The sequence below is a fragment of the Pempheris klunzingeri genome, chromosome 5, assembly GCF_042242105.1.
Source record: "Pempheris klunzingeri isolate RE-2024b chromosome 5, fPemKlu1.hap1, whole genome shotgun sequence".
Classification (NCBI taxonomy): Eukaryota; Metazoa; Chordata; class Actinopteri; order Acropomatiformes; family Pempheridae; genus Pempheris; species Pempheris klunzingeri.
Genome location: NC_092016.1, coordinates 25,280,667 through 25,305,349, shown reverse-complemented (window position 1 = coordinate 25,305,349; position 24,683 = coordinate 25,280,667). Strand labels below are relative to the sequence as shown.

General features: G+C 42.7%; 1 protein-coding gene across 1 annotated transcript in view; it reads left to right on the top strand.

Moving 5' to 3' along the window:
• Positions 1–24,683, top strand: part of LOC139202031 (polypeptide N-acetylgalactosaminyltransferase 18-like) — a 133,283-nt gene that overhangs the window by 53,413 nt on the left and 55,187 nt on the right. Inside the window, exons 2-3 of the mRNA XM_070831493.1 lie at positions 20,204–20,411; positions 20,598–20,764. Of these exons, the coding sequence (XP_070687594.1) occupies positions 20,204–20,411; positions 20,598–20,764 (375 nt within the window). The remainder of the gene's footprint in view (positions 1–20,203; positions 20,412–20,597; positions 20,765–24,683) is intronic.

Genomic DNA, 24,683 nt, shown 5'->3' with positions numbered 1-24,683 from the left:
AATGTGACAACACAGAAATGAATAAATTACCCTTATATTACATTTCATCCTATTCATTTGGTTAGGCTTGGCTATATAGCCATTCAGAGTCTATCCAAATTTCAGGAAATTAATTCCCTCAATAGCAGAACTTTCAAATTAAATTTCCACGACTGGCTATACACTGTAAGATAATTAAGATTTTTAAAAGTCATTGCAGGGCTTGTGCAATTCAACTGTAAATTAATTTAGTCTATTTTTCTTAAAGCATATCTGAGAGACAGTGTCAGTGTGTTCAAAGTTAATTCAGTGGAGACATGTTGTCTTACATCAAGCCCTGAGTTTGTGAACGAGGCCTGTCTGCCTGTTTCTGGTGGTTCTAGCCAAGGACACTGTGCTGCCTGCAGCGTTTTCCCCTCATCAGCCCACAGCTCTGTCCTCGCCCCTCTGTCTCTCTCACACACACACACACACACACACACACAATCACAAACACAACACGCTCACACACGCCGAGCACAGCACAGCACAGCACAGCGCCGGTCCACTGACCCGCAGTGGCTGTCAGATATTCCCTGCTGTCTCTCATGCAGATGAATCAGAGCGAGAGAGAATGAGGAAGGACAGGGACGAGCGACAAGACTATCTGAGTAGACAGGACTTGTGTTTTTGCTTCTTTTTTTCTGAACGGTTAGAACAAAAACTGCTGTGGGTACTGAAGGAAAATAGTCAGGCTCGCCAGAAAATCTGTGATAAACAATGTTTAGACATAAGTATACTTCTACCTCAGACTGGTGATCAGAGCAGAACACGGACCAGCTAACTGAAGAACAGCCTGCAGGGTGAGCTGTGACAGGAAGGAAAGAAGAAAAGAAAATTGTTGTTCAGAAGTAATGAAATGTGTGCGGTAATGAGGAGATTTTATTTTCTGAAGGCCAGTAGCAGTCACCTTGTCATTGTGCATTATATTGCTGCCTAACATAACCCTTTTAGCAACCACTTACAGCACTAAGGGACACAACATAAGCAAACAGAATGTCCTTCACGTACTCTACCCTTCATGCTTTCAGCTCTAAGAAACAACACCATGATTCGGCATCCGTCGGCGCATGGGACATCGCCGGGTGTCGTTTATTACATTTGATTAATGCATCACTTTCCGTGTACAACTTCCAAAATTCTTAAACGGACTGGACGGACCTTGGATTGTGCACAGCTTAGCATTTTGAAAAGCCTCAGCAGGACTTCTTCAGATACCCCGGCAGCTAATGTCACAGCTTGCGTGCAGCTGAAAACTCGAGCATCCGTCGTCAGCGCCACATGAGAAAAGTTACTCGGAGCACCAAACAGAAGAGCGATATTCACATCACAGCAGGCAGATCATTGTGATGTTACAGTGCCCAGAACCCACCATGGCATTTTCACTGAAAGCTGGGGAAAAAAAATAAGGCACTGCAAATGTCAAAGGGGCATAGAGTGCTATATAACCTTTACCCAACTCTGTCTGCAAACAGTAGGACGTGCAACAACATTGAAAGTCCTCCGTCTGCGCAAGTACCCTCGACACACCTTGACCTGCGGTGGCTTGTTATCGACACGAATAAAAAAAGTCATAAGCGTGCCTGAGACTAAGCTCGCGACTGAGAGCAGAATTCCCAGTGGTACACTTCTACACACTGAGGTGGTGCTGTTATCAGGCCGGAGAGCAAATAGCTACCGTGCAAAGGTTAAGCTGAGATCTACCATGCCTTAGCTGAAAAGGCAGAAACACCATAAACACCACAGTGTATGTCTGACTGATCATATGCAGAACCTGTAGCTACAACCTGTAAGTGAAATGTAATGTTAAACACATTTTTCAGAATAAAAGGTGCTCACTTTTACACACAGAGTGTTATCGAGAAGGTGAATGGCAAAGCTGAGCTATCACATGAACACGCCACAGACAAATGGAACACGCTAATGGTTGGCACGTAGCTATTAATAGGAGTGTTTGTCCGCCTCAAGAAGTCCAGCTGAAACGGCTGTAACTTAAATACTCTGGGTTCTTTAGCCTTAGCACACGTTAACACATTCTACCTTTGGAGTGTGGACACCAGCCTGCACAAAGCTCAGCAGCCAAGTTTTATTTGACCTTTTTTGGTAAAGTTACTCGTACTTTTAATTAGCTTTAGTCAACTACAGCTGATATAGCGTGCCATAAGCAGAGGTGTGCTGCTAAACACATCAACCGTAGCTACAATAGTCATACAGTAAGCCATCTCTCTGTCACATATTAAAATGTTTTTCATGAAAAAAAAAGGCCTATTTTAACAGGGAACAGTGATGGATCTTGCTCAAAAAAAAAAAACGATAAGACTACTTTGTACTTTGCTCTTTGATAAGAAAAAGAGGCGAGAAGATAGAAAAAAAAATCTGATCAGAGATGAGAGATTTTACCACCCTGGAGCCAGCAGACTCATCAGTAACCAGAAGTAATAAGCAGTGGGGAATCCTGTTAGTAGGAAGTTTTTGTTCCACATCTACATGATCTCTGGAAGCAAGTAATCCCAGCACCTTAAGTAATCAGTGACTTACAGATATTGATCAGCCCCCTAGAGATTTGATATGCTCATTTTGTGCCATGAGGAAATGAGCATCTTAACTTACAGCCATCAAGCTTTTTATTAGCTCCCAGGAATGACGTCTTATACCACCTATGATATATGTGCTTGTGTTGTGTTTGTGTGTGTGTGTGTGGCAGCTAAAATGAGAGTGGGTGTGACTCATGTCGGCACTTTATCAGTGTGATTAGCATGACTATGAGACGCTGTCATGGGTATTAGCTCGGAGCTGAACACACAAACCTTGTCGGCGCGCACAGAGAGCCTCGCTGGATGTTTGTGTGATTGATCTGCAAAGTCAAAGGAGAAATATTTTCATTTACCAGCAAATGGCATGCCTGTTTGTGGACGGGATATTAATTTCATCTCGGAGACTCCTCCTGACTGTGCATTGTGCCGCAGCACAATAATATCCAAGAAGTGGGGATATAAGATTATTTTCATCCAAGTAAGTCGGTATCAGAGCTCTGAAATGCTGCCAATTGGTTGCTGGTTACACTCAGGCTGCACAAATCAATGAAACAGCTGCAGGACATTTCTAACTGGGGAGCCTTTAGTTTGGGTTCTTATGTCCCTTTGTCAGACACCGATGTGAGAATTTTGGTCTTGCCCGCAAGCTGTTACTTATTTAACTAAATTAGTACTCTTATGATGTGGGAACCATCCAGGAATAAGCCCACAATGGGCTTAATAAATCAGGACATGTGGTGTAGTTTGAACAGACAGCTGAATACTTAAAGGAGAAATTAATTTTGGCAGGTTCTTAGGACAAAAGGGCAAGTTGGCAAAATGCATAAAGTGCTGCATTGGCTGCAGCCTCAACAATGAGCCGAGGCACACTGACTGAAGGAGCTGAATGTTTTTAGCTCACTGGAACTATTGCCAACTCTATGCAAGTAAAGTGGCTATCAGAGTCTTAAAACACCACAAGTAGTGAATTAGTGCAAAATAACATTATTGTTACTTGGTTCTAACCCAATCTATTTGGCTTGTGACCCTTAAAAGCGAAGCGCTGCACTCTGAACCCTGTAACTGGCTGCATATTCCCTGTTTCAGATCAAATCTGCAAGCATACATACTGTATCGTACCAGAGGTGGAGTATGGGGTAAAGTACTTGGTATCCTCATCTTCTGTAATGCTGTCTGCTATGCCTGAGGTTTTAAACCCACGGTGGGGGTGTGACTCTAGGGGTGGCAACGCTGACCGCCGCTGTCCACCACTCTGGCCTCAAGATAAGATAAGATCCGCTTTATTAATCCCGAAGGAAATTATTTCAACACCTATCAAATGCATTGCCGTGAGATATGAATGGGTCTGAGAGGATGAGTCTGGCAGATTTTGCTGATCCTTTGACTTTTCTTCAAGTGCCACCATGAGACGTTTTTGGTTTTTAATGGAACGTCTCTACAACTATTGGACATTTGGTACAGATATATGTGTGTCTTCTCAAGATAAATTGTGATAAGTTCGATGATCCCTTAACTTTTCAATTTGTGCCATCGTCAGGTATATTTTGATTTATCCAATACTTGGTGTGTGGTGGTAATGCTTTATGATCAAACACCAAAACTAATGACATTCCCAACAACCTCAGCTGCACTTTGTATGTAGTGCCAATTAGCAGCTACACACCGACATGCTGGAATCGTTTAGTGAGCATGCTGTCGTTAGCATGTAGACAAGTATTGCTGTGCTAACATGACTGTAGGCTCTTGGTCTTGTTTATGTCTTGGTTGGAACACTTTCTCTGCCATAATTTATCTTAAAATACTCTAATCAGCAGCAAATTGCAGTTCAACGCCTCGGCTATAAATAATCATGTTTTAATGTACACAAATACTTTCTAAAATTGGGTGATTTGTGATTAAAATCATCATGTGCATTTGTGGCATCCAGCCCCATTGGAAAACTGCCAATAATAATTTAGCTTTTTTTTTTATGTTTGAACTTACTTTCTTTTTCATTTTTCATTTTTTTTTTTTGCACCGCAAAGGACTTGTGAAAAGGCGTTTTTGTGAAAGGGCCAAGTGTTTTATAGAGCTCTAAAAGAAACAGCATAACAGCTGGCTGAGTTGCAGCACTAAAGAAACAAAATATGTGAAGTAAAAATGTCACTTTTTTAGTTACTTTATGATTTGTATGCTATAGCAGAACCAAAGAAATAAAACCATATTGAATGCACAGCGGCTTATTCTTTTGCACCACGTCAAACTGCATCGTATCACATTGAATGGCATTGTGTTGAATCAAATCACACCGCATCGCATTAGTAGAAACTTTATGTGCATCTTTAAGATATTGTATCATTGCGATGCATATCGTATTGGCCCAGGTGAGAGAGATGCACATCCCTACATTGGATGCAGTCAGCATATTTAGGATCAATGTAACTTTAGCCGTCAAACCTGGTCAACAGCAACTGGCAGTCCAATGGGAAAAAATGGACTCACACCATTGGTGTGAAAGTAAGGAGCGATGGATCATAAGCAGTTGAAACTCAGGGCACCCTGGTGGCCCAAGCATTTGAGGCACCCCAAGTTCAAGTACGGTTGGTGACCTCTGCAGCATCATCTGTCAACTGTCAACTCACTAATAGAGACATAAAATGATGCAAACAGATACTTAAAAAATGTTAAAAGTACCCTGAATTGAACGATTTAAAAAGCAAAACCCAAAAAAATGAAATGTATCGATGAAAACTTCTTATTAAGTATCCTGCCTCCCCTCAGCACATGCAGTATCTGTGCCAATGCCTTGTGGTCAGCTCTTTTAGTATGAATAGTTCCAGGGGCTGTGCTGGCTGAGCTTTGTAGATGATTCCTGCACCTTTCTCCCAGTCAAACAGCTCCTAACTCCTCTGATTCCCCCAGCCACCGTCGGTGCTGTTTGCCTTTTGTTGTTGTTCTTGTTGTTTGCCTTTTTTGAGTTTGTGCCACCACTTTTTCCACTCCCCCCAGGTTATGAGCACCTCTTTAATCTTCATGGACCTCAGCTGCTATGGGCTGTAAATTGGCAAACCATACTAAACCGCAGCGTTCATCCGGTGACGTGTTCGAATGTGTCTCCATTCTGAGCAGCTCGTACAGACAGTAGATATCATGGGGTTTGCATTGAGAGACTTAAAATGATCTCTTCTCCTCCTCTTCCTCTCTCTGTTCTCACCTCCTCTCCTTTTCCTTTTACACAACAATCCTGCTGTTCTCCTGCTGTGCACTAATTGGCTTCCTCAAGCACCAGTAACAGGTTTTTCCTCCCAGTGTCTCCAGAGTCACTTTTTTTTTTTAGAGACATGCATGCCCTTCTGTTCCTCTGATTATGCCTCCGGAAGTCAAGCATATTGTGCTATTAGAGCAAACAGGCCGCCGCAAATGCAAATGTCTGTTCGGGGGGGGAAAACCTTTCCAATCTGTTTTGATGCATATTTTAAATGGCTGCATAGCAGTACATGCTGATGTATATTTCAAGTTCAGGACGCGGGATAGCATTGTTCTGGGGAAAGTAATTCATTTGCATAAAGATGACATTCCTCTGGATCTAATTTATTTATTCCTTTCAACCAGAAGTATTGTTGTGTAAGAGGTCACTGAGGAGAACGTGGAAGGGATTTTTTGTTTGTCCCAGAGCACTTTTATTACCTGCTGTCTTCCTCTGAATGTAATTGTAAATCACTTTGCTCAACTTTACTGTTCTCCAATGCACTACTTTAACACTCACAAATCTCTTATTCATTCTTAATTGAAGTAAAACGTTTAAATGAAATCTGAAATGCATTTTTTTTTTTATAACCTTCATCCAGTTCTATTTTTTCTCAACCTGGTTCCAGACCTCTGAATCATCCGCTGCATCTCTGATTTGTTCAGCAATTCAAATGTTCTGTTCCCTCACAGTGTTTCCTCGGGACCTTACTGATCTGCTGGCTTTTCCTCCAGTGCTGCCATGATGTTGACATTTGTGATTTTAAGTCAAATATCTCAACAGCTAATGGATGGGTTGCCATGAAATTTAGTACACGCGTTCATAGGTTAACTTTTCCCTGTAGCGCCATCATGAGGGCAAAAATGTAATTTTTCCAAATACCTCAACTAACTAATGACCTTCCCATCAGCCTCAGCTGTTACCACATAAAACTAAGATGACGGATATGGTGATGATGAACAAGCTCAATATTAGCATGTTATCATGCACATGTTAGCATTTAGCTCAAAGCACCAAGTAAAGCCTCACAGGGGTGCTAGAGTGGCTGGAGACTGCAAAGTTGTTACATTTATCTATTGACTTATATATATATTTCTTGGGTTCTGTTCTAAAAAGCATCCAGATCATTCCACAAATACAAATCTCCAAATCAGGAACATGGACTGATGTACGCAGAGCCGTTGCAGCAACGTTATCCGGGTAAATTAGTGAACCTGCATCATGAAATAGTTTTTGAAAATGTATGAAAAGCAAATCTTGAGCCAAATTAGTAAACCACATCACACACTTTGATCAATCCCAGCTCGCCAATCAGGGAAATTGGTTTTATTCTCTCCGACTGTTTTTCCAACTAAAATCACAGTGGTTTATAATGTGATATCTGTCTGGGCTCTATAGCTCCAATATCATGGTTCAGCAGGATCTACATTACAGTAAATTAAAGGGGAAAATGTTTTTTAATAGAGCCACACACCTCATGTGTGCATGTCAAATGAGAAAATTAGGCGGAATCAAATTGAAGAACGTGGTATCATTTGTGTCTGATAAGAAAGTCTTCTTTTTTTTGTTTTTACGTCTCTCTTTCTAAGAAATGCCTTTTGTAGCAGTTCCGTTGTCCCACTCATCTGCTCGTATGAAACAATGAAAGCTTATCAGTAGTGCTGTGATGTAATTAGCGGAGCAGTGGAGCCGTCTGTTGCTCCAGAGCTGCATGGACTTACAGGAAGACCCATTCAATTTCTATTGATTTCTGGAAGTGGACGACTGAGAGAATGAAGCAGTCAAGCTGCGATCAGGACACGGATTACCCTCCAATCATGCATGCTCCCCGAAGTGTGTGTGTGTGTGTTGTCTTTTCAGCGCACTTCCCCCTGTATGTGTGTCAGTGTGTGTGTGTGTGTGGGCATATGTGTGAGCATCTCCTGAGAGCCATGATGGATAATGTTTTTGGCCAAGCTGCACAGGGGAGCGATCCATTGTCTTCACACTCCCACACACCCACACACACACACACACACACACACACAGAAAGAATGGCAGTCACTGTTGAGGCCCTCACATTATGACGACAGAGAGATGGGGAGAAAATGATGGCTGATAGTTTTAAAAGGTTGTTAGTGTGGTAAAGGAAGGAAATGGAAATGGCTTGATAATGGAATCTGCCTCTCTGATCTTTAATCTGCAGCCTGTCAAGCTTTGTGTCGGAGAGACAACGGAGTGAGAGGAGAAAACACTCTGCGTTATTCCGCTCAGTAAACAACGAGGTGAGGGTTATCAAAGCGAGGGAGTACAAATTTAGATAAGTCAGCTTGCACAAGGAAATTGCAGTTAGAAATGTCAGTGCAGTGGTGTATCGTCTCCTCTTTGTTTTGCTTTTTTTTTTTTTTTGGAAACTCAACAGCTGAATAATCGCTTGCAGTCATGCACTTCATTACATGAATGCGGTGCCAATTTTACATGTCGATGTCATGTTTGAATAGGCCCCGCGTGAGTAACTCCCCACCACCGCCACGTCCCCAAACCACTTTTGTCAACCCCTAAGGCACAATTTAAAATAGTTTACCTATGTGGGTATATATATACAACACAGGGCAAATATCTGCATATGAATGAATAGAGGAGGGCGACACTATTCCAGGAGTAGAGGAAACCCTTTGGAGCCTTAGTTATGTCAAAAAAAAAGTATGTAGAGTACATACCCAGTACTAACCCTAACCCATTTTTAAAATCCTATAAAAATCTTTGTCTTACCTTTATTTGTGAAATAACCATGCTTTAAGTTTAAGACACTCCCCATAATCGTGGGGGTGTAAACAGGATGTCTAATGTTGCCATGGAGTCAGTTAGTTGCACTGTGGTCTTCAACTTTAGGGCTGTTCTTCTATTAAACGTATACCAAATTAGTGGTTCCCATTTGTAATGATCCCATAGATAGATAGATTACTTTGACACTGAAGAAAACAAAAACAAAAAAAACAACAACAAGGCGAGCTGAAGTTATGAGAAGTTCATTCTTTGATTTCCAGTCAAACTTGTTGATGTATACAGAGATAATGATATCCTCAGAAAGGGGAAGTCGCAGCGAATCTAAAAACATTAAAAAAAAATGTATGCATGAGTATGAATTTTAATGCAAATTGCAGCAATCAGGCACACGAAGGTCAATTCTGTATTCTGTTAAATAAATGATGAAATTCATGACAAAATGTTAAGAGATGCAGGGGTGAGCGTCCCTCGCTCTTATCATTATAAAGGCAAGTTTAAATGCCTGTGGTTTACATGGAGTTAAGCTCATATAATAGTATATGCATCTGCCCACATCCTCTGTGTGGTTTTTCTGGCTCCACATAGGTTGACACTGTGACAGATTTAGATTTTAGCCTCTATGCGAGCCTCCGTATGTTGTTCATCAAGAAACGGGTCCTGCACGACATTTCCACTAAACCACAAGTAGTCATCTCAACGTATCTTTCAATGCACAGGTTCAACAAAGAAGATGCACGCAGTGAACAAGTGAGCTCACGAGGTGTTGGTCGGTGGATTTTTTTTGTCATTCTCAGGACGGAGCCAGTTTAGCTGCCTGCTCCCAGTCTTAATTTTAAACTAGATTGAAGATGTCCTGACTCCAGCTCTGTACTTAACACACAGATGTGAGATTAGTATTGATCTTTAAATCTCACCATAGGAAAGAAAGCAAATGGGTGTATTTCCGAAGCATTCTTCTGAAATCCATCTTCATAACAGAGACCTCAGTTTGAATGCTAAAAAATCCAGTCACGGGCTGCCTGTGCATCTCTGTCTGTTTGGTTGTACTGTAAGTACAGATTTGCCTTGTCCAGGTGTGGTCCATTGAGCACATTATTCATACCTGAGGGGGGAGGAGGAAGACAGAGATCACCATCTGCTCGCTGCTGGACTAAATTAATCACGTGTGAACTTATGCACAAGGCTGCAGGCGCCCATCTCTCTCGCTCCGTCTCTTTCTGTCACTTTACCCGTGTCATTGTACCCTTAAAAGCAGCAGTGCAAAAGTTGCAAAAAACTTGCACTTCTTCGGGGATGTGCAGATGGGCTCACTTTTTGCCCCAGCTGGGAGCAGCACAGCATTCTGCAAATGACTAGTGCGAGCGTGCTCGTGGCAACGCAATCAAACACGCTGCAAACAATTGGAAAGGCACTTTTTGTGAGTCATCACTCACTGTGATATCAAAAGGGGCTGTTGTGTGATTTGACGGGGCTCGGAGTCGGTACAAAAGGCAAATGAATTGCCTGTGTTTTCCCTTTTGCCTCTTTAAATATTGGAACACAAAGAGCTTTCGGAGGGAGATAATGTTGCAGGGCTTGCAGAGCAAATGAGATTCTCTCCACGAAAACAAATTCTTTCAAATCCTCGGGTGTGAGTGGGTGTGTGTTTGTGTTATAAGTGCAAAGCCTGCTGGGATAGGTTCCTGCAGTGCAGCAGCCGCAACAAGCGTTTCAATGCGGGGCTGATGAGCAACTTGAAAGTACATGGAGGAGGCGCAGAGGTCTAATTGAGTGTTTTTACATCCACGCACGGCGTTTTGCAAATTGGGCTCATGTCCCATTTAAGGTCTTGATCAGTTTAAGACGGTTTTGTGCATCTTTATATCCCACACATAATTCAGTGAGGCTGAATAAACAGAAGATTCCTGATTTTACCGTGTGATTTGATGCGGGGGAGGAAAACAAACACTAGATGGGTGATGTCAGTAAACATTGAGAATTCACGCTTTCACTCTGTCTAAATGTGAGCTGATTGCAAGCACGATTTGCTCCAAATCCCAAATACTTGTGTCTCATCGACGACGTTCAATTTCCCTGAAGTGACGTGTTCAAATGTGGGCACGGGGCATGTAGAGCGTTATGTGGTGAATCTTTGGAACTGGCTAAATTGAGCCCAGTGTAATTACGAAAAGGTGAGAAGGTTCTTCAAAAGAAAATTGATGCTGGAAGCATCTGTTACTGACTCACGGACGTCTTTGCTCCCAAAACAAGATCCAGCTCTGAATCATCGTCACATCAAACTAAACAAGCTCTGGAATTTTACATGACATCTAAATGAAAACAGAAACATCCAGCAGAAAAGTGTATCAGTGTTGTTTTTAAAAAAGGGTGCAGACTACCCATGTCGTCAGAATGTTGAAGCTGCAGCTCTGCCATAAGCTCTAATTTGGATTCCAGTACTTTGTTTTTGCAGATATAACCTCACGATGCCTCGACTTTTTCACGGGTATTCAAACACGTTCGGATCCAGTTTGTCTGACGGGTGGCCGCATACGTCATTCTGAAGATGTGTCCTGTCTAAGAAGAAACGCCATGAGATGCACAGGAATGCTCCATCTGCACAGACACTGGTGGTGGTGGTGGTGGTGAAGGGGGTGGAGAACGACAGCTGGGGGTCTGAAGGGATGGGATGTGGGGACGGCTGACGGGCTCAGAGCCCGCAGACGTTAATGAAAAGTGGAGTTGAATGGGGGCGGAGGAGGAGGAGCAGGGGCACATCGACCCGAGGCCGAAACAATAGCTGACAGCGGCAGAGAGCGGAGCAGGTCTGCAATTTGAGAGCTACGAGATGATTGGCCCTCAGAGGTGGTGGCAAAGAGTGATTGGAGAGAGAGAGTGTAGACAAACAGAGGAAGCATGAAGATCTTCCTGACTGAGCTGTTTGCTAAGCTTCAGTGTATCAGACATTTATCAGGGGTAGTTTAACCCTTCGGAGTCTAGGACCGCCACACGGCGTCAAAGTCACATGTCGCACGTTTGAAAACGTAAAGCTGTGACACAAGCACGCAGGTGCTCAATTCAAAGACTGTTGGAAAGCGGACACTTCAAACTTTTTACAAGTGTTTGAATTTTGTCGATCGGCCTATTAAGACTAAATTTATGAAGAGCCGAAGTCGCGCACTACAGCTCTTCTACGAGTTAGAAGATGCTGAATGTGGGGAAGAACGTTGTGATTCTGAGGAAGACTCCTTTCAGAGGATGAAGTGGATGCTGCACGTGAAGACGAACGAGAGGAGGTGTCCGCGCAGACCCCCGCCCCTCCAAAGATCCAACTAGTTCCTACTCGGATTTTGTGTTTCTTTTGCACTTTTACATACAGTGTGTCCATATATTATGTCAAAATAAATAAATACTTGTAGAATCACATAGGTGAGGTTGTGCTGAAAAGAAAGACACAAAGAAAGGCAAGCTAAGCAGTTTTAATGGGAAACACAAAGGGAAAATGAAAAGTAGTAAAGAACGCCGTTTTACCCCAGACTCTGAAGGGTTAATAAGGCATCAGAAAAAGACCGAAAGGCTTTTTTCTTCAGCTGTGTGAACACTTGGTTCTGTTACATTTCATTCATTGTGAAATTGCCCACATGTGTTTTATCTCCCCCTTAGATGGAAGTGCACACATCGTACACTCTTACTTTTACTACCCATAACCAGGTCCTTCTAGTACTCACACATTACTGTGTTAAATAACGTAGCTGTTATGACCACACGACGTTTTGCAAGATCTGATATTTTTTGCAGAAAACAAATGAAATGCGTTTTTAGGAGTTGCCAGATACATCCATTACCCACGTTTCCTCATTATGTCGGTGGAGACAATATTGGAATCTGCAATATGTTTCCTTCAAAACATATTTGCTGTTGCAAATTAGTTGCACATAAAGGGGGTTTCTGAGATGCAGGTTTGTAGCAGCAGTACAAACTTAATTTCATTAAACATCAGAATGGCAGTGAATAATGATTCGGACTGTCGCACCAATAGTTTAACAAGTGCTTTGCAATAAAGGATAAGGTGGGAATGATGAAACGCAGGAAAACACTGTAAGCAGAACTGCACGAAACTCATTGAAATGTGTAAATTCACCTTTGAGTAACATCCCTTTTAAGACTAATGCTGCACATTAGATTCTGTCCCAGTTTTGCCTGTTTCAGCCCGGCGGTCTCACCACACAGTCTGTTCTCACACGTTCCAGTTTATCTTCAGGAGATGGTGTATGTACTGTATGTGTGGTTTTGTGCATCATTTGCACTTATTTCTACTGTTGTCCCCGACATTCTCACAGTCCAAACACCTTTGGTAACACACACTACTCACAAAAAGTCAGGGATATTCGGCTTTCAGGTGAAATTTCAGGATGAACCACCACCAATACATTTCCTGCTTCAGTTAGAATTGGTATTTAAACAGTCCTCCTCATCCTGCTGTTCACATTCTGACATCATGAGACCAAGACGACACCTAACTATTGATCAGCAGCACCTCAACACTGGAGGCTTCAAACAGGAAGTCCTCAGACGGAGGTGTTCACTGAGCTTAGAGGGTCACAGAGTGTCATCAGGAGGTTGGAACAGTGATACAGAGACTGGAAGAGTCACAGAAAGGAGAGGAGTGGACGTCCTTTGGCCACGTCCCAATTTTAAGTTTACCCTTGTTTACCCTCCACTGTTATTAGATTTTCTTTCAATAAATTGTTTAAGATGAAGAAACTACCATTGCATGCTGATACCTAAATGTCCTACTTTCATCATATAATATCACTGTAGCATTCACTTTTTACATTTTCCATATATTTCACCTGAAAGTCGAATATCCCTAACTTTTTGTGAACCCTGTATAATAAAGGCCAGCGTTCCACGTCAGCCCCGAAGAAATATCTGACATTAAGAATACAAGAATGGAAAAAAAAAATAGAGCAAACTAAAACTTAAAACGCACAATAAGACGTGAAGATAATCACATTCTGTTCAGGAACGAAGCAAAACATGGAGTCTCCAGCTGCAGTACAGTGGTATTTGCTGTTACACCTCCCTCACACATGCAGATGTGTAGACGGTACTTTAATTTAAAAGCACTACATATTTCAGCTTTAAAGCGTCCTCCTTTCATCCTTGAACATTTTCAATTCGTACGTTTCTATGTCGGTCACTAAAGCAAAAAGAAGAAATTGGAGTTGAGAGTAAAACGTGTTACAGCCACAGGTCCACAAACAAAGAAAAAAAAAAAGTGTTTACTGTGCTACCTTGAATGTATTCTTTTGTCAAAACCCTTGTGGGTCGGTGCGTGTCTGGAGTCGTGTCTGGTCTTGACTGAACCAGATCTCAGCTCTGGCTGCGGTGGTCTCGGGTCACCGTGTGCCGGGGGCTGAGGCCTGGTCGGCCCGCTGAGCCAACAGCACGCCGGTTCTGCGTAAAGTGACTGGAGGACAAGGTGTCACCCAGAGCGGCCTGTTCCTAATCCATTAGGTTGTGGGGAGTCTGCACCCTGTGTGTGTGTGTGTGTGTGTGTGTGTGTGTGTGTGTGTGTGTGTGTGTGTGTGTGTGTGTGTGTGTGTGTGTGTGTGTGTGTGTGTGTGTGTGTGTGTGCGCGTGTGCGTGTGCGTGTGTGTGTATGTGTGTGTGTGTGTGTGTGTGGACAGGGAGCTGTCTTGGTGTCCGAGCCAATAAAAGAGTGCGTGCCTGCGAGCTGATGTGACAGAGCTCAGGGTCGTCTAGTTTACAGATGCCCAGGGATGAAAACCTTCTGTCACTACCCCTTTATTCTCTTGTCTTCCTCGTCACTCTCTCTGCCTCTCCTCCTTCTCATCTCTCTCGTACCTCGCTCCACATCCTGTCGCCACTTGTTTATTTACAGTATTTTTTCCGCTCCTAACTCCTCTGGCTTCTTCTCATTCCCTTCAATCTCCCTCACTCTTGTCATCGCTAGTTTTTCTCTCCTTTGTGCTCTCTTTCCTCCATTTTACAGGTCTAATAGAATTGATTTTTTTTTTTTTGTACGTCTTGAATGTTTTTAAAGCTTATTTTGAATGACTTTTTTTGTTAGGTTTTCTTTTGAGGAAAAATTTGAGAATTTCTACCAAAACTTTTCCACCTCACTCTTGTCTGTGTGTGTGCCTTACGTGTGTGTGTGTGTGTGTGTGTGTGTTCTGTGTGTAATCACAGCTGAGCAGACACTGTCAGGCAGCCAAGCTCCTATCCCCAACCAGGCCACCACAGGACAAGGTGTCACTGTTTACCATCACACTGCAGTCCCAGATGCTGCCAGACCGAGCGGTGACCTCTGACCCTCAAGGTCCCGCGTCTGTCCACGACCAACTGGTCCGTCTGTTTAGGAGATGGAGGCAGAAGGGAACTCTCTGGGGATTTGATATTTGGGAATTTGGAAAGACTGTTTGCGCTAGCACTTTATTCATTTAGTTATTTATTTACTCTAAAATAATAGTAAGAATCTCCAGATTATTGTTATAAACTGGGACTCCCTTGCCTTGCCAAACAGTAGCCTGCCAAACAGTAGCCTGCCAAGGCAAGAGAAAAACTAGTGATGACAAATGGAAATGGACCAATCACAACTTTTCTTCCAGTGGTATCTGGGTGAATCAGTGACTCCCCCTGGCAGGCAAGGGTCTTTAGTAGCTGTAACAAAGGCTTGTGTAATTCAGGGGAATGTGGGCATGAATTTGATATTGTGTTTATTGGCTAAGCATTCGCAAATGCTCGGATGATGTCAGGAAATGATCCCCCCCACAACTTAAAGTAGGATTGGCTAAACGCACAGACAGACAAGCTGTCAGACACATTATATGACAGTACAGATTTAAACAGCTTTCAGTTTTGGCCCTTAGGGTCGGTTCTTACTTCAACTTTAGAGCAGACTTATTATTGTTGGACAAGTATGTAATGCAACTGCTACAGCAGTAACTAAAGGGTTGGTGAGGTAGCTTTTCAGTGGAAGGTGTACTACTGGTGGTTTTGCAAAACTTATACAGAGCGTATCGATTTATTTTGTGTGTCTGAATCAGAAACAGGATTGAAACATTGCTTCCTGGTGGGCACTGCCCAGTAACTCTGTCTGTTTCTCTGCTGAATGAGAAAAAGGAGTGCAGTTGTATCCTTTTTGCAAAGTTTAATAAGGTCACTGCAGTGTATTTGCTTGAAAGTGTCTCTGAAAAAAGATGCCAACTCCAAACTTTACATCTTTGCTTCACGCCTGCCGTGAGGAATCGGAGTGTCTTTGTTGACTGCTTCATAGGCGAGAGTAGATCTGTGAATTGATTGTAGGTTCGTCTTTGTTGAAATTTGCATCTTCATTTTTGCTGTTTCAATTTATCTTCTGTGAAATGAATCCGTGTGAACTGGATACATTTATCGTTCTTTTTCCTATAACCAGCATCCAGCGAAGGCACATTTCAGTGACAAACAAATTTCGTTTTGTTAGCCTACAAAGAGCTTGTAACTTTCTCAGTTTTACCTCCAGAGGTGTTGGCTGGACATTATGAGACGTCTTTGTAGATGGGACTTGTTTGATTTCAACCCAGAGTTGATATCTGCCTGCCAGAAGTAAAGGCAGCTCCGTATTACAAAGTACGTCTAAAATCAAACAAACAAACAAAAAAAAATACTGATATGTTCATTAAAATCCTTCAAATATTCACATGAAAGAGCTTCAGCTGTACCGGAAGCTGCTGAACGCTGGGTGCTGTAAAACACAGCGACTGTAGAGCCACAACAGGACAGCAAAACAAGAATCAGGAAAAAAAAAAGAACATATCAGTTCTGTTTTTGGTCTTTTTTTTTTTTTACTTTTAGATTTCTTTGCCTTTGAGGGAAATCAAAAAATACCTGTAAACTCAGCACTGACGTGTTGGCAAAGAGCTGCCAAATCGCTCATCCAGCAGACAAGGAGAAATGTCAGGATTCATTTGGAGTTGTGTATGTGCACCTGGCAAAAAGTGATTGTGACCTAAAAATATTCACTCTATCTTTTTTGTCTGCTAAATGCTGTTCACCAATAAGTCATGAGTTTAGCAAACTCGTGAGTTTGGGGGATTTTTTAGTGGCTGCTTTCATATCACGCTTGGATTAGATCCATTGTTACTGTTGTCAAAACATTGATTAGTGCAGCTTAAAGGAAGATAGTTTTGGTACAGACCTCAGATCAGCATGCAGGCTGTTCCACACTTCAGGCACATGCTGACTCTGAATGGCCTCTTTAAATGGCATTTCTCTCCTAATTATTGCCACGACATTTACCAAGCACAATAATAATGCTTTAAAAGGAAAAAGAAAAACTAAATTAACTAACTACATTTTTCGATGTTAAATTACATATACTGGTTTGGGTAAACAAAATGTTCACAAGGTTATGTTACGACCAGGAGCACACACAGGAGGATGGACTCAAAAGCTCGACACGAGGCAAAACCGATTCTAAAAGGTGCAGTTTATTGTTGTATAAGATACAACGAGGCACCAAAAGTCAGACTCACTTAGAAATAGATAACAGCAGATAGATATTAACCTGACAAGACTCAAAAACACTCACTACAACAAACTCTCACTAACTCACACTAAAGATGCTGGAACACTCAACAAAAGGGCACAAGATGATCTGGCACAGGACAGGGGAAAACACAGACAGTATATACACCAGGGAAGGGGGGGGGCACAGGTGGAAACAATCAGGGCGGGGCAGACAGTCACTGGAGCGGGAGACACACAAGAGCAGGAAGTCAGGGGACCTGAAACATGAGGGAGGAGTTGAACGCCACAATAAGACGAGATACCACAGGTTAATCTCAGTTTTAACATTTAATGTTCGCTCTTGATGAAGATAAAATACTTCATGTCAGAATGTAACATGCAAGCAGTGTCACACAGCGCCGTGCTTAACATTCACAAGTGGGTGTTTACGTGACCTTTCAGTCAGGACAAAACACACTTATAATACGTGTATTGTTGAATCTAGTTCAAGTAGATTTTCCCTGACTGTCCACAACAAAGCACACACACACGCAGTACACAAAGGAAAACAAACACTCGCATGCACGCACCACTATGTCCCTGCAGCATCTACACATGTACTGTACACACACTACTAGAGGTACTGTATTACACACACTCACATTGTCGCTATTGTTCCCCTTGATTTCCCCTGACTTCTCCTACAGAGGTCAGCTGTGCCCTCCAGTCATGCTGGAAAGGGTAGCGGGGTCCTACTAAATTAATAATGAAATATGTCGGGCATATTGCAGGGCAGGACACTACACGCTCCCTCTGTCTGCCCGTTCTCCACTCCAACATCAAGGAACCCACACAGCTGTAATTGCTCTGTGATGCATCTCTCCTTTTTTCCCTGTTGAGAATTTGGCTATACTTTCAAAGTACGAGGCCTCGACCCTGCTGTCCTCCAGTGCTAAAAGCAATATAAAAGGCTTTTTCTTACCCAATACTCCCCTTTCGGTCAGATATCAACTCAAAAAGGTTTGCCCAAATGAGGAGATTCAAAATTCCTCAAAACTTGCGTCACAGTTCATTTGCAGCCAAGAAAATTGTCTCAAGTAATCATTTGCAGTGCTTTTAGGGTGCTTATTATGAGGCTAGGAGGGAGGTGGCATTTCACCCATGAGAGCATTAACTGTGTTATTGCCAAAGGGTGAAGTGCTGCTCTTCAAACTAATAAAAGAGACATTCAGCTCGGGAAGAAGGTGCTTCACAGTCCTCCAGTTGGGGCGGGCCCGTTTGGAGGGCACAAGAGAGAAAAGAACACGATGTTTGACAGAGTGGAGCCAGAACTGTTAAGATTCATGGCTGCTAAGAAATCAGTGTTTGTATCCCTGGTGTTTGTGTTCTCATTTGGGCCAAATCATAATTACCAAAAAGGAGGTAATTAAGTTTTAGTAATTTTTCTGCAGTGAAAGCACCCATTTTATCAGTATTGTCCAGTGGGCATGCATTTCTGAAGTTGCTATTTTTTATGCTGAATGATTTAACTTTCTAAATACTGGTGTTTTAGTTATGTGACAAATTACTTTGATAAACTTTTGTTTACATGTCTGATTTTCCTTTCCCCCGGTGATAAATTGGTCATGCTGACACAAACAGTGCCAGTTATTACGAATAAGACGCAAATATTTTTTGCCGAAACTCACCAAGAATGTCACAGCACAGCAGGCATTTGCTCACACAAGGTATTTAAAGAAATAATCAACTCTTTTGAAACAAAGTGTGTCTGCCTGTCTGTCAGTCAGTTTCCTCTTCCTAAAAGTTGAAGGCTGTAAAGGGGCAGATGGACTGTGGAATTGGAGAGGAAAACGTGGGCTGTATGATTTTGACGTGCCCACAGATGCAGCCTTTGCATCTCCCAGCAATGCCAACTCTCTCCTGTTTGTCAGCTTCTACCGTGAGAAACATGCACTTACAGGCTGGAGACTTAGACACTGCCTCCACTAATATGTGCAAAAACCACTTTGTTAATTCAAATTTTTGTTCTTTATGCGCCCACACCTTCCTCAGAGAAAGCAAGCGCTACTAATTAGGACTGTTTTATTTTTCAGGCCGTACGGATTCCTTATGTACAGACTGTATTTTCCCATTTTTCATATTTATTCTGTCCTGCACCAAGCATTTATTATGTTTGGATGTAAGTGCTTCCACAAACTTTCTCTGCATTATTTTCAAGTTGCTCTGGAGTCTCATACTGTAATTGCACTGTATATTTATGGCGTTGCACTTTCTTCTTCTTTTTGTCTCTCTTTTGAACACTTTCCATCATTGCAGCACCTTTGCACCTGGGTCAGGAATGTCGGCATGATTCAGTCCCATGAATATTTCATTCTCTCCGTAGATCCCCGCCTTCCATCGACTCGGACAAACATAGACATCTGCATTCAAATTCTGATGCTACTTTGCCCCAAATCTGCCACACAGGGAGAGCAGGTGACAGGGAAGCTGCAAAGCATCATTCTACATTCCTGTTTCAAATCATGACGAGCTGGAATGAGTGCAGCCTCTTGGTCTGTTTCCATGCAAAAATTTGCATAAAACATAAATATTTCAAACCACCAAGTATGCTCTCTGTTGTTTGCAAATGTGGTTTTTTTTTTTCCAAACAGGCCTCAAGCATGTTTTCTACTCTCACTGTTTTCCAGCTTGCATGAGAAGCGACTGGTGCTGCACATGTAGCACAGAGCAGTAAGCTACAGAGCTGATAAAAAAAAATGTTACCCTGGGCATGTTAGCGGATTTGTGTCCACCTCTGCAGAAGTAGATCGGTGTGGCTGCCGGAATGAGTTATTTCAAATGACAATGAAAACCCCTGTTATTGTGCATTGCGTTTGTGTTCCATCCCTCCCCCTGCCCTGGTGAAATGACTCTCAGCCGTCAAGAAACGGGTTTTGTTAGATAACCACACAGCACACTTAGCAGTCACAGTCTTTCTGCAAAGCGCCGTCAGTAGGGTTGAAGGAAGTTAATTTGTCATAACATTTCTCCACAGTGTAACGTCAGGTGGCTTTGGCAGCATCTGCCAACACAGTGGTTAGTGATGAGTCCAGGAGAAAACTGTAGGAGACAATGTTTTTCCAAAGTTTGTCCAAAGTGGAACAACCGTCTCACTCTCTGTCCACAGAGACCCCTCTGAAGGACGGTGATGACGCCGCGTCCTCATCGAACTCGGCCTCGGACTCGGCCACCTCCCTGTTTGACCACTGGGGTCACGACCTGGGCCCTGAGAGTCGAAGGGTCGCCCTCAGGAAGTTCCGTTACTATGGCTACAACGGCTACCTTAGCGACCGCATCTCCCTCACCCGGCCGATCGCAGATTTACGGCCTGACGGGTCAGTCAGTCCATCGATGTGCTCTCTGTTAATGGATTAACTCATCAAGATGTATGACGGTGGTATTTATCTGTATGGATTCCACCGTTAATGATGTCGTGTCAGTCAGTAGATCATCAAAGAAAGCCTCTGATTCTCTCTGTTTATCCCCTCACCCCACCACCCACCCCCCCGTCCTCCCCACAGGTGCAGAAACATGTCGTATTCATCAGATCTTCCTCAGCTCAGCATCATCTTCATCTTCGTCAACGAGGCCTTATCGGTGTTGCTGCGCTCCGTCCACACGGCCGTCCAGAGGACTCCATCACACCTGCTCAAAGAGATCATACTGGTGGATGACCACAGCACCAGCCGTAAGAGTCACCGAATGTGTTCGGGGGGGGGGGGGGGGGGGCAACTCACACACAAAAGCATTAACTCACTTATACCTCCACTCCACTCTCTCTGGGGGGGGGGTATTTTGTAGTACTATCAACATATATTTGCCCATTGACGGGTTTTCTGGATAATTTTTCGCTCTGAAATTTGATCTTTTGGATTGCAGGGGTTCACAGAGGAAGGCCTTTGAGAATAACATCATATATGGTGCTTACATTCAAATAATAAACTAAATTCAACCTATTAAAAAGATATAAAAGATATCGTTAGACAACCTCCAGGGACGTCATGTGACCTTGGAGCTATAATAGAACTGCTAATGAAGCTCAGTCTGCCCTTTCTGTTTGAGAAATCCTATGTGGGGACGGACCATTTATATGCACGAACCACATGTGGTGGCCTACGCTGAGTGGAGAAGGAGTTATTCCCCCTCCAGTTCTAATATAACTCTATGGCCTTGAGGGTGACCCATGACTCAGTGCTGCGGAGGAGTGTGTCACCCTGGTCTTAATGGAATCTCCTACTGGCCATGTGGCCATCCTGACGTGGGCATGAATATTATATCAGCCTCCCCTGTTGTCCACAGAGGTTTTGCATAGGACATGCAGCCTCACGGTACTAAGGAGTAGTTCAGCATTGTGGAAAAACATTTACTGTCTCACAGCACTTAGGGAGTAAGTAGAACATTTATAAAACCCACACATTGGGATCACCACACCCAGCCTAGCATTACCGGCCTTTACTACTAGTTTACCACTGAGAAACAAAAGGTCAGGCAGTGCAGTAATGTGCCAAACAGCAACAACTTCAGCATCACCTCAGTACCAAGGAGAGAGCACGCCACGGGTCTGACTTTGTCAATGAGCAAGGTTTTACTCTGCAGCAACAAAAATACCCTCCTCCATGTCAACAGTTTGACTACAGCATGAATAAAATCAGCAGTGTGTCGGCTCATCCCCTTCACTAAGGCCAGCAGAGCAGTTTTACAGCCACAAACCCACTAACACTCATCTGTTATTGCCTGTTATTGTTATTGGTTTTAGCAGTCAAAGCCATGAAACTGTGTTTTCCTTCACATTATAGGGCAAAAATCTGGAGTATTAATAATAACAGTGAGTGCTCACTCCTGTAGGCGAGTCACAGTCTATACTGTCTATATTTTATGTCCCACTTATTTTATTTTCTGCTTTGGATGGTGCACCAAGATGAGGACATGTGCAGGCATTAGCTGCATCACTGGTGTATGAAAACAGATTAAACCTTATTACAGTAGTCGCAGGCGAGGCCCGGGTGCGACTTGTCTGTTTGAGGGCTGCTGTTAATAATTGCATCACGTCCGATGGAACATATTTCACTTCTGCCAAATCTATAATTACCATTATGAGAAATCTGTCTGCTATCGTCGGCTGCAGATTTTATGGGTCTCTCACTGCTCCTCTGTTCTTCAGTAATATAGTATATCAGAGTTTAGTTATGGTCGATGCTCAGGGTTGAATGCTGATTAGTGGAGCAACCAGGGGGATAAATAGATTCAACATTTACCTCAAATGATTCTCTCCTAATGCATTACAACTGTTCAAGCTAACAATCGTCTGGGAAACATGATTTAATGCTTTTGCTTTGCAGTGAATAACAATTGCATGGTGGTAATTTATAATGAAGGTAATTGATGGAAGATAACTCTGAAAGTGAAAGTGCATGATCATTACTGGCGCTTATTGATTGTACATGGTGTAATTATGACAAATGCAGGTCAACTGAGGCTAGATGGAGGCAAAACTGGAAATGCAGTCAGACTCATTATGAGTTGCCACCAGAATAGCAAATTAGCAGAGATCATGAGGGGTTGTACTCATAAAGCCTCAAAGTGCTGATTAAAGATCACTGAGCCATGCAAACCTCCATTAACGTCCCAATGACATCACTTTGAACTACCTGCCAGATCTCCATGTCAAAATGTGGACCAATTCAATGATTCAAAATAGGGGATGCGAGTAATGAGTATCGTATCATTTAATCTAACAAATGTCTTTTTTTAATTAAATAATTGTTTTGTCTGCAAAATGTCAGGCAGTTGTGAAAGAAACAGTTTCCCAGTATGATTTCAGCCGGAGTCAGGGCTGAAATATCTTAACGCTAGAACCGCCAACAATGCAGCACCTCCTAGAACCGCCGTGAGGTCATTTTGACCTCGCACACCTGCAGGCTTTATAATTGCAAATTAGAAGTCTGTTACTGGAATATTTGGTCATCTTTTTTCAAAATAGCATGTAAAAATGGATGAAATAACATAACATCAGAGTTTCAGAACAGGCTGTTTTGTACCAGTCTGTCCCACAGCAACGCCTATTGTTATTTTTCGAATAGCGTGTGTGTAAGAATGGGGGAATGCGAGGCATTACTGTGAAGTGTTTTGAGCTGTGTGTCTATATAATGTATATGGCTGTATAACTGCAGCCATTTTTGTTTTCGGAGTAATGGAGGTCAAAATGGCCTCATGGCGGTTCTAGGTAAAAACACTCTTTTTTTCTCTCTCTCTTTTATTCCAGAATCCCCAAAACGCATTAGATGGTGTGTAACACACTTTTAGGAAAAGTCATCAACTGGGAGACAGAGGGTTGTTATTCAAACAGAGTTAAGTGTATTTTAATAGGCGAGAGAGGTCCGACGAGAAATGACCTCATGGCGGTTTTAGTGTTAAAATTATTGAGGGAGTTGCCAATAAACTTTGAAGACAACGTGTCCTAATGACTTTGGTGACATTGTAACTTTGCTTGGTGCCATCAAGTCATTAAATATATATTAACATATATTAACACATATTAATTTGTCCAATATTGAGATCAGATACCTCAGACATTAGCTGTTATAGTCATTGTGAGTAGCATATAGCTCAATGCACAGCAGGGCCTAAGTGCAGCCTCACAGGGTGGCTAGTGTATGATGATTGAATACTCACTCTCTCTAATGAACATACCAGTGTCACAGGGCAGCTACTGCGGCACAGCGTTGTTACTTTTGTGCTGAAACCAGCAGTTGATCAGTATTGGATTATGTAAATGTTATCTTAGCAATTGAACCCTTTTTCTGACACATAGCATAGATGAAACTTGTCGTTATCAATTCATCCATCCATCCATTTTCTATAACGCTTATCCGTCAGGGTCGCGGGGGGAGCTGGAGCCTATCCCAGCTGACTTCGGGCGACTTCGCCAGCCAATCGCAGGGCCACATACAGAGACAGAGACAGACAGACAACCTTTCACTCTCACACTCACACCTACAGGCAATTTTTTAGAGTTACCAATTAACCTAATGTGCATGTCTTTGGATTGTGGGAGGAAGCCGGAGTACCCAGAGAGAACCCACGCTAGCATGGGGAGACCATGCAAACTCCACACAGAAACACCCCAGGATTCGAACCCGGGACCTTCTTGCTGTGAGGCAACAGTGCTGACCACAGCACCACCATGCTGCCCCTTATCAATTCATTATTATCATTATTATTAAAAGCATTAATCAAACACAGCTGCAGTCAGCAATGATCGGTCTCCAAAGGATTTCTGATGAGATTTCAAAAAAATTAGCAACGTTTGACAGTTTTACAGCAGAAGACCAGTGGAGCACTTGAGATATTACAGTGATGAAAGCAGAAGGCAGAGAGGGGAACATCATAAAACTAGTAGTATCCAAAGAATGTCTATGTCAATTTTAGAGGCATCTGAATGAAGACTTGTACAAATATAGATGTTTTTTTATATATGAAAAATGGTTTGCATATGAGGGGCCCCCTAGTGACAGAATGCCTCAAAACTGGACAGAGAAGCTTGGACCGAGCATCTGAACACCTGTGCCAAGTTTGTTAAGAATTTAGATTCATGAGCAACGATGTAA